We start from the raw sequence: 10,175 nt of genomic DNA, 5'->3' as shown, positions 1-10,175 counted from the left end.
TTGGCTGCGGGTGCCCCCCAGTGCCCCCCAGTGCCCCCCGCCCCCCTGTCCCCAGCGCAGAGGCCGCCTGTCCCCAAACAGCTTTATTGTGCTGGGAAAGCAGTGGGGGCACAGCGTGGGGCTGGGGGGGACGAGCAGGGCTGGGGCCGGGGGGAAGGGGCACAAACCAGCTGCACCCCGTCCCGTGGGGACCCCCCACCCCGAGCCCGGAGCTGGCAGCATCTCTGAGAGCCGGGGACCAGCCCCGGACCCTCGCACGGCGGGGGGGACCAGGACCCCTCTGCCGCCCTCGTCCTGCGAGGCTCAGCCTCACAGCCCTGTGGGGGATGCTCTGGGGGTCCAGGGGGGCTGCGGTAGGGACCCCCCGTCCCCGCCGTCCTGGTGCCCTGGCTGGGTTACTGTCCTGGGGGGCCGGGGGGTCCCGGCAGCCCTGGGGGGCCACGCAAACCCGGGTCTCCCTTGGGCCCCGTCAGGCCAATCGGGCCCACAGCCCCGGGGGTCCCGGGGAGCCCTGGTTTGCCCTGCGGGCCGGCGGGTCCTGCTGGCCCCGGCACCCCAGCCGGCCCTGGGGGACCAGGGTCTCCCTTGAGTCCCCCCTGTCCCCGGGAGCCGGACTGCCCGAAGCTGCCCTTGGCGCCCTTGAGGCCGGGGAAGCCTTTCGAGCCCAGGGGACCCCTTTCGCCCTGGGGACCGGGGGGTCCTGGGGGGCCGGGGGGCCCCTGAGGTCCTGGCGAGCCCAAGCTGCCCACGTCGCCCTTCTCTCCTTCGCTTCCTGGGGGGCCCTTGACGCCCACGTCGCCCTTGAGGCCGCGGGGGCCCGGGACGCCCGGCACACCTGGGGGGGAGAGGAGGGGGTGAAAAGGAAGCATGGCGGGGGGCAGCACCCCAAAGCAGGGACGGGGGCAGATGCCCCAGCCCTGCAGCCCTCGCTGTGGGCTCCAAAGACAGCCGGCACCACACGATGCCGCAGGGCCACCACGGGGCTCCCCCTAAAACCAGGCTCGTTAGTGAGGGCAGCCCTGTACCGATGCGGACGTGGTTGCCCAATGGCTCCGGGCTGGGTGGTCCGTGGCGGAGCGGGAAGCTGCCAGGGTGCCCGTGGGCTCCGTGGAGCTGATGGTGGAGTGGGGACAGCCCCACTGCCCCCCTGGGTGGATGGAGGTGTCCCCGGGCCACCCGAGCCCCTGGGGAAACTTTGGGCACCCTCATCCAGGGGCAGCCATACCCCTTCCACCAGGACCAGCAAGAGGGGTCATGGGCACCAGTGTGCAGGCCAGCCGTGCTGGAAGGACATGGGTCACCTCCCTGCTGTCCTTGTCCCTCCATGCAGGGACAGCTCTGGAAGCCGAGTCCACTCAGCTCCATCCCCAGGACTCTTCTGCATCCATGGGCAAGGGTCTGGCTGCCTTCGTGCCCATCCCAGCACTGCCTTTGCCTCAGCAATGGTGGTTTGGGTCCTCCACCACCCGCCTTGGGTGCAGGACGCTCCCAGGGAGCCCAGATCCCACCATGCTCAGCCACAGAAGAAACATCCTGCCAAACTGCCTGCCCAACACGCCTGGCCCCAACCCATCCCTGGGCAGGACTTAGGCTGTGCCCACCGGGATGCACCTCACCTCGCAAGATGGTGATGTTCTTCAGCATCTCCCCGTGCCGGACGTCCACCACCTTCATCTCCTCCATGACCATGGACAAGTTGCGGATGTCAAAGTCCAGCCGGGCGCTGAGCAGGCTGTAACGCTCCCGCAGGAGGTCCGTGGTGCCCTGGACCAGGCTGAGGGACTTGTTCAGGTAGTAGAGCTCCTCGGCGTGGGTGTGGAAGCCCAGGGTGCAGGAGAGCCGCACGTCATCCAGGTAGCGCAGCATGCTGTGGACGTGGCTGTCGGTGGCATTGATGTTGGCAAAGATGGTGCTGATCTCGATCTCGTGGGACGTCATGCGGCCTTCCAGGGTCTCAAAGCGCTCGGCCGTGCGGTTCTGCGTGTACCTGCTGTGGTAGCGCAGGTCGTTCATGTTCTCCTCGTGGTCGTCCAGGAAGGAGGAGATGTTGTCCAGCTGCAGCTGCAGCCCCATCACCTGCAGCACCAGGTCGTGCATGCTCTCCGAGTTCTGGCTGACCTGCCGAGCCGCTGCGCCGACGCTGCCTTGGATGCTCTTCACCAGCTCGCTGGTCTTGGAGGAGGTGGCCCGCAGCCCGCCGAAGAGGCGGGTGTAGTTCTGCCACTCGGTGACGACCTTCTGCAGCGTCAGCGTCTCCTCGTCCGTCTTCCTCTGGACGACCTGGATCCAGTCGGAGGTCTGCCCCAGGGTGAAGTTCATCTGCTGCATGGCTGCTCGGACATCGTAGCGCTCCTGGGCCAAGCCCTTGAGAGAGCTCTCCAGCTGGGAGGTGACCACCCGCCAGCCGCCGACCTGGGCCAGGAGCTGCCCTAAGCTCTCGTTGACCTGTCGGATGGAGAAGGAGCAGTTGTCCACCTCGCTGGTGATCTCGTTGCTGGCGGATGAGAGCTGGTCGTGGGTCTGGGAGGTCTGGTCAAGCAGGACTTCTTGAACCAAAAGCATCTTCTGGATATTCTCCAGCTCGCCCTGCAGCTTGGTGATCTCCTGGCCCAGCTGTTCTGTCTCGTGGCAGAGGGAGCAGTTCCCCGAGGTCTTCTCATCTGACCGAAGGGCAGAGAGGTCTGTTACCCCACCCCATCCCCTCACTGGGCCTGGAGACCCTCCTGCTGAGGACCAGAGCGGAGGAAGGAGCCTCCCCACGGTCTGTCCTGGCAGGCCCTGGAGATGAGCACCACGGAGCCACGAATGGGACAACCCCAATGCCACCAGCCTGCACCGGCTCCCGCCCTCATCCCGCCCCTGCCACCCCTGTGCCGCGAGTTCTCCAACAAGCCCAACGCCACCAACCCTACCCTCAGGGTCCTGCCATCATCCTTCCCCAAAACCCTGGGAGGTAAGTGGGGGTTTGGCTCTGGGGGAACCCCAGGACCTGCAAAGTGGAGATGCTTCAGCCCATGGTCTGCTCAGCTGGAGGGACACGTGGTGCCGAAACCCGGAGAAGACCTCCAGGTCGCGGTCCAAGCCACTCACCCAGCCCCTGGAGGTCCTCCTGGATGGACACAATTTTCTTCTCATAATAGGTCTGGGCTGAGCTGATGTCGTTGGAGATGGAGTCGACTTTCTTGAACACTGCGGGGGAAAGGTGGGGGCTCAGGGGAGGTGGGCAGGCGCCGGGATGTGACCGTCCTCCACACCTTTCCTCTGGGCTCGTTCCCTTGTGAGGAGGGTGGCTAGGGCCTGAAGAGCCAGGCTGGGTGGCTGGTGGGTGCTGGCCCCGTGGGGTGGGTGTCTCCAGGGGCTTTTGGGTTTGGGTCTCAGCTAAGGTCTACAAGGGGTGCAGCACTGGGGAGCTGTGCTGTCCCTCCGCCGAGCCTGGGAGGCTGTTTCTTGGCCGTGGAGGTGATGGGGTGGAAACCACTGGGATCTGAGGTGGTCCCTGAGGTCCCCATGAGGGTAAAGCCATCCCCTGGTGAGGTGGCATCATGTGCGGAGTCCCGCGTGCGGCCAAGGGGCAGGTCAGGGGGAGCTGGATGCTCCTCTCCATGCCTGGCTGCTGCAGGTGCTTTGTGGGAGCTCCGTGGGGCTGCCCCGCGGAGGGCAGGAGGGAGGGAAGGCAGGAGGGGAGGCAGGAGCTGGACCTCCCAACCCTGCCCGTGCTCACCCACGGCAGCCAGCACGGTCACGGCCACGATGAGGAGGACGGAGAAGACGTAGAGGACTTTGACGGCTGTCTGGAGGGAGAGGTTCTTCTGGCACTGGCTGCAGCCGGTCCGTGCCCTGCCTGAGCGCAGAGAGGGAAGGATCAGGCCCTGCCGCGCCCCAGTCCCACCCCGGGGGGGACGTTCTTACCGCCCGGTCGGTAGCTGAAGGTCGGCATCTCCTCTTCCTCGCCTCCCGCCGGCTCGTCTTCTGAAAGCCAACACAGGAGGGACCTGGGCTGCCGGCGCTGCCGGGGCCCTGCCTGCTGCTGCCCACCCTGCTCCCAGTCCCGAGGATGCCGGCGGGCCCGGGGGATGCTGCCGAGCCCTGCCGCGACCTGGTGTCCCCGGGGAGAAGCGGGAGAGCCACATGGGAGCCATCGCTGCCATCCTCAGCTGGCCAAAGCCCAGTGGCACCAGCCCATGGGGACGCGTCCCTGCTCCACCGCCCGCTTCTGCGGGACTCGGCTGCGACCTTTGCACTCCGAGACCATAAACTTGGGGAAATGGAGTTGAATTTGGACAAAAAGCGGGTGATGGAGAAGCTGATGGCTCCCAGCTCCCTGTCCCGAGGGGCTTCGTGGCTTCTTGCAGAACCCATGGGAGCAAAGAGAACCCACGCGCCAGACCCCAGCCCGGACCCCTGTCCCCGTGTGGGGCAAGTTGGGGTGATCCCACTGGATCCCGCCCATGGCCCCAGAACGGGGGATGCGCTCAGCACCGGTACCGGACCCCGAAGGTGCCTGGGGCAGGGGGACGGTGCCTCCCTCCCCGGCTCCCCAAAGCCCCCCGGGATCTTCGCCGTGCCCGAGAGCCCCCCGCAGCCCCCCGCCAGCGCAGGCCACCCCTGCCCGCGGCCTCCCCGACCTCCTCGCCGGCAGAAGGAGGGTTTCCAGCCGGGGGAACCGCAGGCACGGACGGAGTGACCGCGGCACCGGCACCCCCGGCTTTATACAGCCCGGCCTCCCCCACGCAAAGGCGGGCGGGGGGCAGGAGAGCGGCTCCGGGCGGGGGGGGCTCGCCGGGCTGGGGGCGGCAGCCCTTCCCCCCGGCCCCCCCCGGCCCGGCCCTTCGCTTTTCGCCTGCCCCGAGTTTTGCTTTTCTGCCCCGCGGAGCCAACGAGCGACGGGCTCCGAGCGCGGGGGGAAGCGCTGCCGCCCGCCCGGGAGCCCCCAACGGCCCCGGTGCCCCCCGCCCCGCTGTGGGGGTCCCTGGCTGCGGCCGAAGCCGGCTCAGCCCCCGGCCGCGGGGAGGACACCCCCCCCCCCCCGTGGGGAGCAGGGCGGCGGTGGGGTTCGGGGGGCGCATCCCCCCGGTGCCTGCAGCCCCCCAGCTCCGGCAGGGCTGTCCCCTCCTGGCCCCGCCGGCCCCGCTCCCCTCCCCACGGCTCCAGCCCCCCCCGCTGCCCCCCCCTCACCTCTCATAGCCCCCGGTGGGGGCGGTGGGTGCGATCCTGCCCCGGCCCGGGCCTCACCGCCCCGGTTCCCGCATCCGCCCCGGCGCGTCTCTTCCCGGCGGGCGCCCAGCACGGCCGGGGCCGCTCCCCGCCGCCGGCCCCCGCGCCCGAACCTTCCCGGGGCGCCCTCAGCGGCGGCGGCAGAACGGCCCCACGGGGGCCCGCCCGCCCATGGCCTCTGCCCACGGGGGGCGGGGGGCGGCAGGGCCCGGCCGGGCTGGACACCGGCCACCGGCAGGCGAGGAGGCGCTGGGGAACGGGCTGGGGAGGAGGAGAAAGGCCGGTCCCGCGCCCGCCCGCCTTCCCTCCAGCCCTGATGACTACCAACTGTCCGAGCGGCGCCGGGCCTGGCCGGGCCGGGCCGTGCCAGCCTCGCTCGGCCGCGTTCGGGGGGGCTGGGGGGTCGGGAAGGGGTCCTGGGCTGGGGAAGGAGGTCCTGGCCCAAGGGCAGCGGGGCTCGGGGGGCTGGCTTAGGGAGACGGGGGGCTGGGGCCGGGGCTGGGGATTTGGGCATGTGCCCCTGGGTCAGGGAGACGGGGCTGGGGTCCTGGGTATGGTCCCTGGCCGTGGGTCAGGGAGGTGGGGAGATGGGGCTGGGGGCTGGGGTCCTGCTTGGGGCCCGTGGATGTGGGTCGGGGAGATGGGGCTGGGGTCCTGGGTATGGCCCCTGGGTCTGGGTCAAGGACAGGGGGAGATGGGGGGCTGGGGCTGGGGTCCGGGGTATGGCCCCTGGGTCAGGGTCAGGGACATGGGGTGCTGCAGTTCGGGGTCTGGGGTCCTGGCTGGGCCCCGGGTGCTGTGGTTTGGCTCACGGCTTTTGGTTTGGAGCGGTGGTCCCAGTTCAGAGACACGGGAGTCGGGGACGTTCGGGGGGTCCTTGCCGAGACCCCCTCCCCACCGAGGCTTTTCTGTCGGGCTGCTGCTGCCCTCTGCCGAGACCCGGCCGGGCTCCGGGGCAGCCTTCCTCCCCGCACGGCCTCCCTCCTCCTCCTCGGGTCCCCTGGCCGCCTCTGGGACACTGGGGGGTCTCCGGCCGGCCAAACCTCCGCCCCTCCTGCAGTGCCCCCCTGCTTGCTCCAGCCCAGCCCTGCCCCTCTCCTCCGGGTTGGATTAGTTCAGTTTCTGGAGTGTTCCCCGCACCAGCACCCGCCCGCCCCCTCCTCGCTCGGACGTGGCTCCTGGGCATCGCCACCTCGTGGGTTTGGGTCCCGGAGCCTCCCCCTCACCCCCCTGGCCATTTCTGGGAGCGTTTTGGGGGTCTCTCGGCTGCCTCTCCGGGTGTTTCCCCACCGGGCGTGCAGCCGTGCTACGGGATCGACCGGCCGGCGAAACGCCGGTGCCACACCAGCGGCGGGGTTGCCCTCTTGGTCCGGGCTGGCTCAGCGTTCGGGCCGCCGGCTCGCCGCAGCAGCGCTAAATACACCTCTGCTGGGGCGGCTGATGGGTCCCTGCCAGGAGTCTCTGGGCTACCAGCCCCTGGGCTACCGGCTGTGCCCCAGGTCCTGCCCTCAAGGGCAGCTCGTTGCTGGGGGGTCCCCAGGTGAGCCCGCAGCTCCTGCCTCGCTGCTCCTGTGGCTTCAACCGGCCTGTGGAGCAGAGCTGGGGGTTCTCAGGGTCTGCGCACTCACAGGGCTCGTGGTTGCCCTCCATCGCCTTCGTCACCTGGTTTAAGGGTTGGGCTTGGTGACCTGGAGGGTCTTTTCCAGCCTAAATGGATTTTAAGCAGCAGAGGGGCTTGGAGAGCTACGACCATCAGGAGGGATGGAGGGTACGGACCCACGACCCTTTGGAGACCATGCGGAGCATCAGGAGATCGCCTGGAGGTCGCTAACGGGGTTGAGACTCAGGCGTTGGACACTGGTGGCCCCTCTCTCCTCCACCACCGCTCCCAAAGGCTGCTGAGCCGCCGGACACAATTCCCCGGCTGGGCGTGAGAAGCAGAAAAGACCTTGAGGCAGTGCAGGGGCTGCTGCGATAACTGAAGCATCCCTCTGTTATCAACACTGTTCTCAGCCCAAACCCCAACCGCAAGCTGCTGTGAGGAATTTAACTCTATCCCAGCCAACCCAGTGCGGAAAGGAAGAGGAAAAGCCAAAAAACCTGTGGGTCGAGACAAAAATTGTTTAATAAATCAAGTGGAAAAAGAGGGAAAGAAAATAAAGAAACCAAAGCAAGTGAGGCCAAGGCCATCGCTCACCATCTCCCACGGTCCCCAGCAAAAGCCGGCCCAGCTCCCCCAAGCCCTGCAGGACTGGGGACGGCAACACCATCCCCATGCTCCCAGCACTGTTGGGGCCACAGCTGGAGAGCCCAGCACCATGCTGGATGCTACCAAGAAAACCAGCTCCATCCCAGTCATAACCAATATAGCCAGCAAGCCTTCCCTCCCTGTCCTTGAACAGTGCAGCAAGAAGCGGTTGCACATTGCTTAGCCCTGCCCAAACGCTCCCCAGTCCTGCCTAAAACCCCCCAGCAATCCCAGCTGGACACGGAGGGGACCAGGGTGCCAGGGGGCTCTCCCCGCTCCAGCTGGGGTCCCCTCGCCATCGCCCCCCCGTTCACCAGCAGCAGAGTCCACTGCGCCGGGCGCGGGCCCGTCCCGCTGGACCCCAGCGCCTCGCCCCGCAGGAGGTACTTCCCAGGGGAATGGGACATCTGAAGCAGGGCGGGCGCCGGCCCCGTCAGGGTCTGGAACGCCTGCACGGCCCAGGCAGCCGCCAGGCACCCCTTCTCCTCCGGCGGGTGGGAGACCTCGTGCTTCTTCAGGACGCGGGAGCTGTGTCCCACCGGGACCAGCCAGCCCCGCTCGTCCTCCTGCAGCAGGGCAGCCCCCGCCGCCTCCCCGCCGGCCGTCGGCCTGATCACGAAGGGCCGGGACCCGTCGGGGAACCGCAGGGCGGGCGCAGCCAGGACAGCGCGCTTCAGGCGGCTCAGCGCCCGCTCCTGCGCCGGGCCCCACGCCCACCCGCCCCGCTCCACGGCGAGGCGGTGGAGCGGCAGGGCCAGCGCCCGGTAGCCGGGGATGTGGTCCTGCAAGGAGCTGAACTTGCCGAGCAGCAAGCGGAGGCCGCGGGCGTCCCGCGGGCTGGGCGCCTTGCTGAGGGCCTCCCGCTTGCTGGCCTGGATCCTTCGCCCCTCGGGCCCCAGCGTCATCCCCAGGTAGTCCACCTCGGGCTGGACGAGCTGCACCTTCTCCAACTTGGCTTTGAAGCCCGTTTCTTGGATCAGCTTCAGGACTCGCCTCGTTCGGGCTTCGGTTTCCTTTGGGCTCTTCCCGGCGATGAGGATGTCATCCACGTAGGAAAAAACCCAACGTCTGTCCACTTGGGGCAGCTGGGACAACATCTGGGCCACCCGCCGGTGCACGATGGAGGTGGTGCTGTGGAAGCCCGGGGGCAGCCGGGTGAAGAGGTACTGCCGGCCCCCAAAGGTGAAGGCGAACCTGGCTCGGGAGCCTGCTGCCAGGGGGACGGCGAAGGAGGCGTTCGACAGATCCACCGTCGAGAAAGACGCTCTCAGGGCTGAGGGAGGTGACACTTGTCTGTCCCCTTACGCTTGTCTGCCCTGGTTTAGGCTAAACCAGAACGAATTCTGCTTTAGTGCTTTAACTTTTCAGCCCAGTCTCCTCCAACTAACGGCCCTGTCTGAGCCAGCAGCACGTTTCCCCAGGCAGCGGCTGCTCCCAGCAGTGCCAACCCCTGAGGGTCACAGCCAGCCCCAAGGGATGGGCTGCAGAGAGGCCCTGCCTGGGACTGGTTCTTACAGCGACCAAGGTCACTGCTGAGTCTTGTGCCCGTGTTGGGCTGCGGGAGGGAAAAGGGTCCCCAGCCCGAAAAAGGCCGCCCCTGCAGGGAGGAGCCAACCGGCCAGGGGACCCAAACCTGACCCACCGAGTGTTCCACCCCACGGACGGCACGGTCAGTGGAAAGCTGAGGGGTCCCCAGGGTCAAGCTCTCTTCTTCGATGGCGACACCTGAGGAGGGCTCTGTCTGTCCTTCTGTCGTCCATCCCGCCCCGTGCGTCCCTGAATCCAGGGCCTGAGCCCAGCTCCTGCCTCCCGTCCCTGTCTGCTGCCCAGTCCAGCCTGGGACTGCCCCAGTGCCAGCCCTGCAGCGTGGTGGGGACGTGTTGTCATCAGGGTGGGGGGAGCTGGGTTCGGTATTGGGTTTGTATGTATTTGTAGATACTGTATATATTTCATTATTTCCTTATTCTTATCTTTTCTTGTTACTGTTCCATTCAAGCTGTTTTAGTTTTCTTTTCCAAACTGTAAAGTCTCTCTCCCTTGTTCTCTCTCCTTTTGCCTTTTGGGAGGGGAGAGGGGTTAATAGAGAGCGTCTGTCATTCGTTAGTGGCCGGCCCAGCCTCAAACCGTGACAGAAAGAGGACATTGCCCTGAAAACCGGGAGGGAAATTGGGGGTCACCACACCGCCCCCTCGCCTTTGCCTCCCGCTGCTGCGGCACAGGGCTTGCGGCAGGAGCGAGGGATGGCCGGGAGTGAGGGACGATGCCCAGGACCGGGGACGATGTCCAGGACGGGGGGACGATCTCCAGGATGGGGGGACGATGCCCAGGACCGGGGACGATGTCCAGGACGGGGGGACGATGTCCAGGACGGGAGGATGATGCCCAGGACCGGGGGTGTCCGTCGGTGCCAGCCCCGGCAGCAGCAGCCGCCGAAGGGTTACGAAGCCGGGGGAGGAAGAGGAAGGACGGCGCCAAGCGCGGGCCGAGGTGGCTCCGGAGATGTCCCCTCCTCTGCCGCGGAGATGTCCCCTCGTCCGGGCGCGGGGGGCTGCGGGAGCAGAGCGGGGGGTGAGCCCTGGGCAAGGGGCGGCGGGGCTGGTGAAGCCCCTGCCCCCCCCCCCAGCCCCCATCCGCCGGGGGCTACTGAGACGGGGCCGGGGCCGAGGGAGAGACCCCCCGCACCCCCCGGGCGGGCTGGGGGGAGCGCGGATCA

At 67.9% G+C, this 10,175-nt stretch overlaps 2 protein-coding genes across 2 annotated transcripts in view; one reads left to right on the top strand and one right to left on the bottom strand.

Annotated features, from left to right (window-relative positions):
• Positions 1-395: 395 nt before the first annotated feature.
• On the bottom strand, positions 396-6,864 carry SCARA3 (scavenger receptor class A member 3). The gene is made up of 7 exons (XM_086460511.1): positions 6,700-6,864; positions 5,233-5,475; positions 3,910-4,096; positions 3,722-3,841; positions 3,091-3,189; positions 1,617-2,660; positions 396-835 (listed from the first exon to the last, which is right to left on the bottom strand). The coding sequence occupies exons 1-7, from the start codon at positions 6,862-6,864 to the stop codon at positions 396-398; spliced, it is 2,298 nt and encodes a 765-aa protein (XP_086316637.1).
• Positions 6,865-9,722: 2,858 nt separating this feature from the next.
• Positions 9,723-10,175, top strand: part of CLU (clusterin) — a 5,314-nt gene continuing 4,861 nt past the window's right edge. The window contains 1 exon segment of the mRNA XM_086460510.1: positions 9,723-10,030. Coding sequence (XP_086316636.1) covers positions 9,723-10,030 — 308 coding nt within the window.

Source organism: Leptosomus discolor, chromosome 2 (assembly GCF_034619465.1).
Source record: "Leptosomus discolor isolate bLepDis1 chromosome 2, bLepDis1.hap2, whole genome shotgun sequence".
In the NCBI taxonomy this organism is placed as follows: Eukaryota; Metazoa; Chordata; class Aves; order Leptosomiformes; family Leptosomidae; genus Leptosomus; species Leptosomus discolor.
Note: the sequence above shows the minus strand (reverse complement) of the source record. Positions and strands in the feature narration are given on the sequence as shown.

What these genes read in the sequence shown, in the direction of transcription:
- SCARA3 (XM_086460511.1), bottom strand. Translation starts at nt 6,864, where the DNA reads ATGGAGGGCAACCACGAGCCCTGTGAGTGCGCAGACCCTGAGAACCCC. An exon ending in CTTCAGCTACCGACCGGGCG is followed by an intron (nt 3,842 to 3,909) that starts GTAAGAACGTCC and finishes CTCTGCGCTCAG; the next exon opens with GCAGGGCACGGACCGGCTGC. An exon ending in GAACATCACCATCTTGCGAG is followed by an intron (nt 836 to 1,616) that starts GTGAGGTGCATC and finishes TCTCCCCCCCAG; the next exon opens with GTGTGCCGGGCGTCCCGGGC.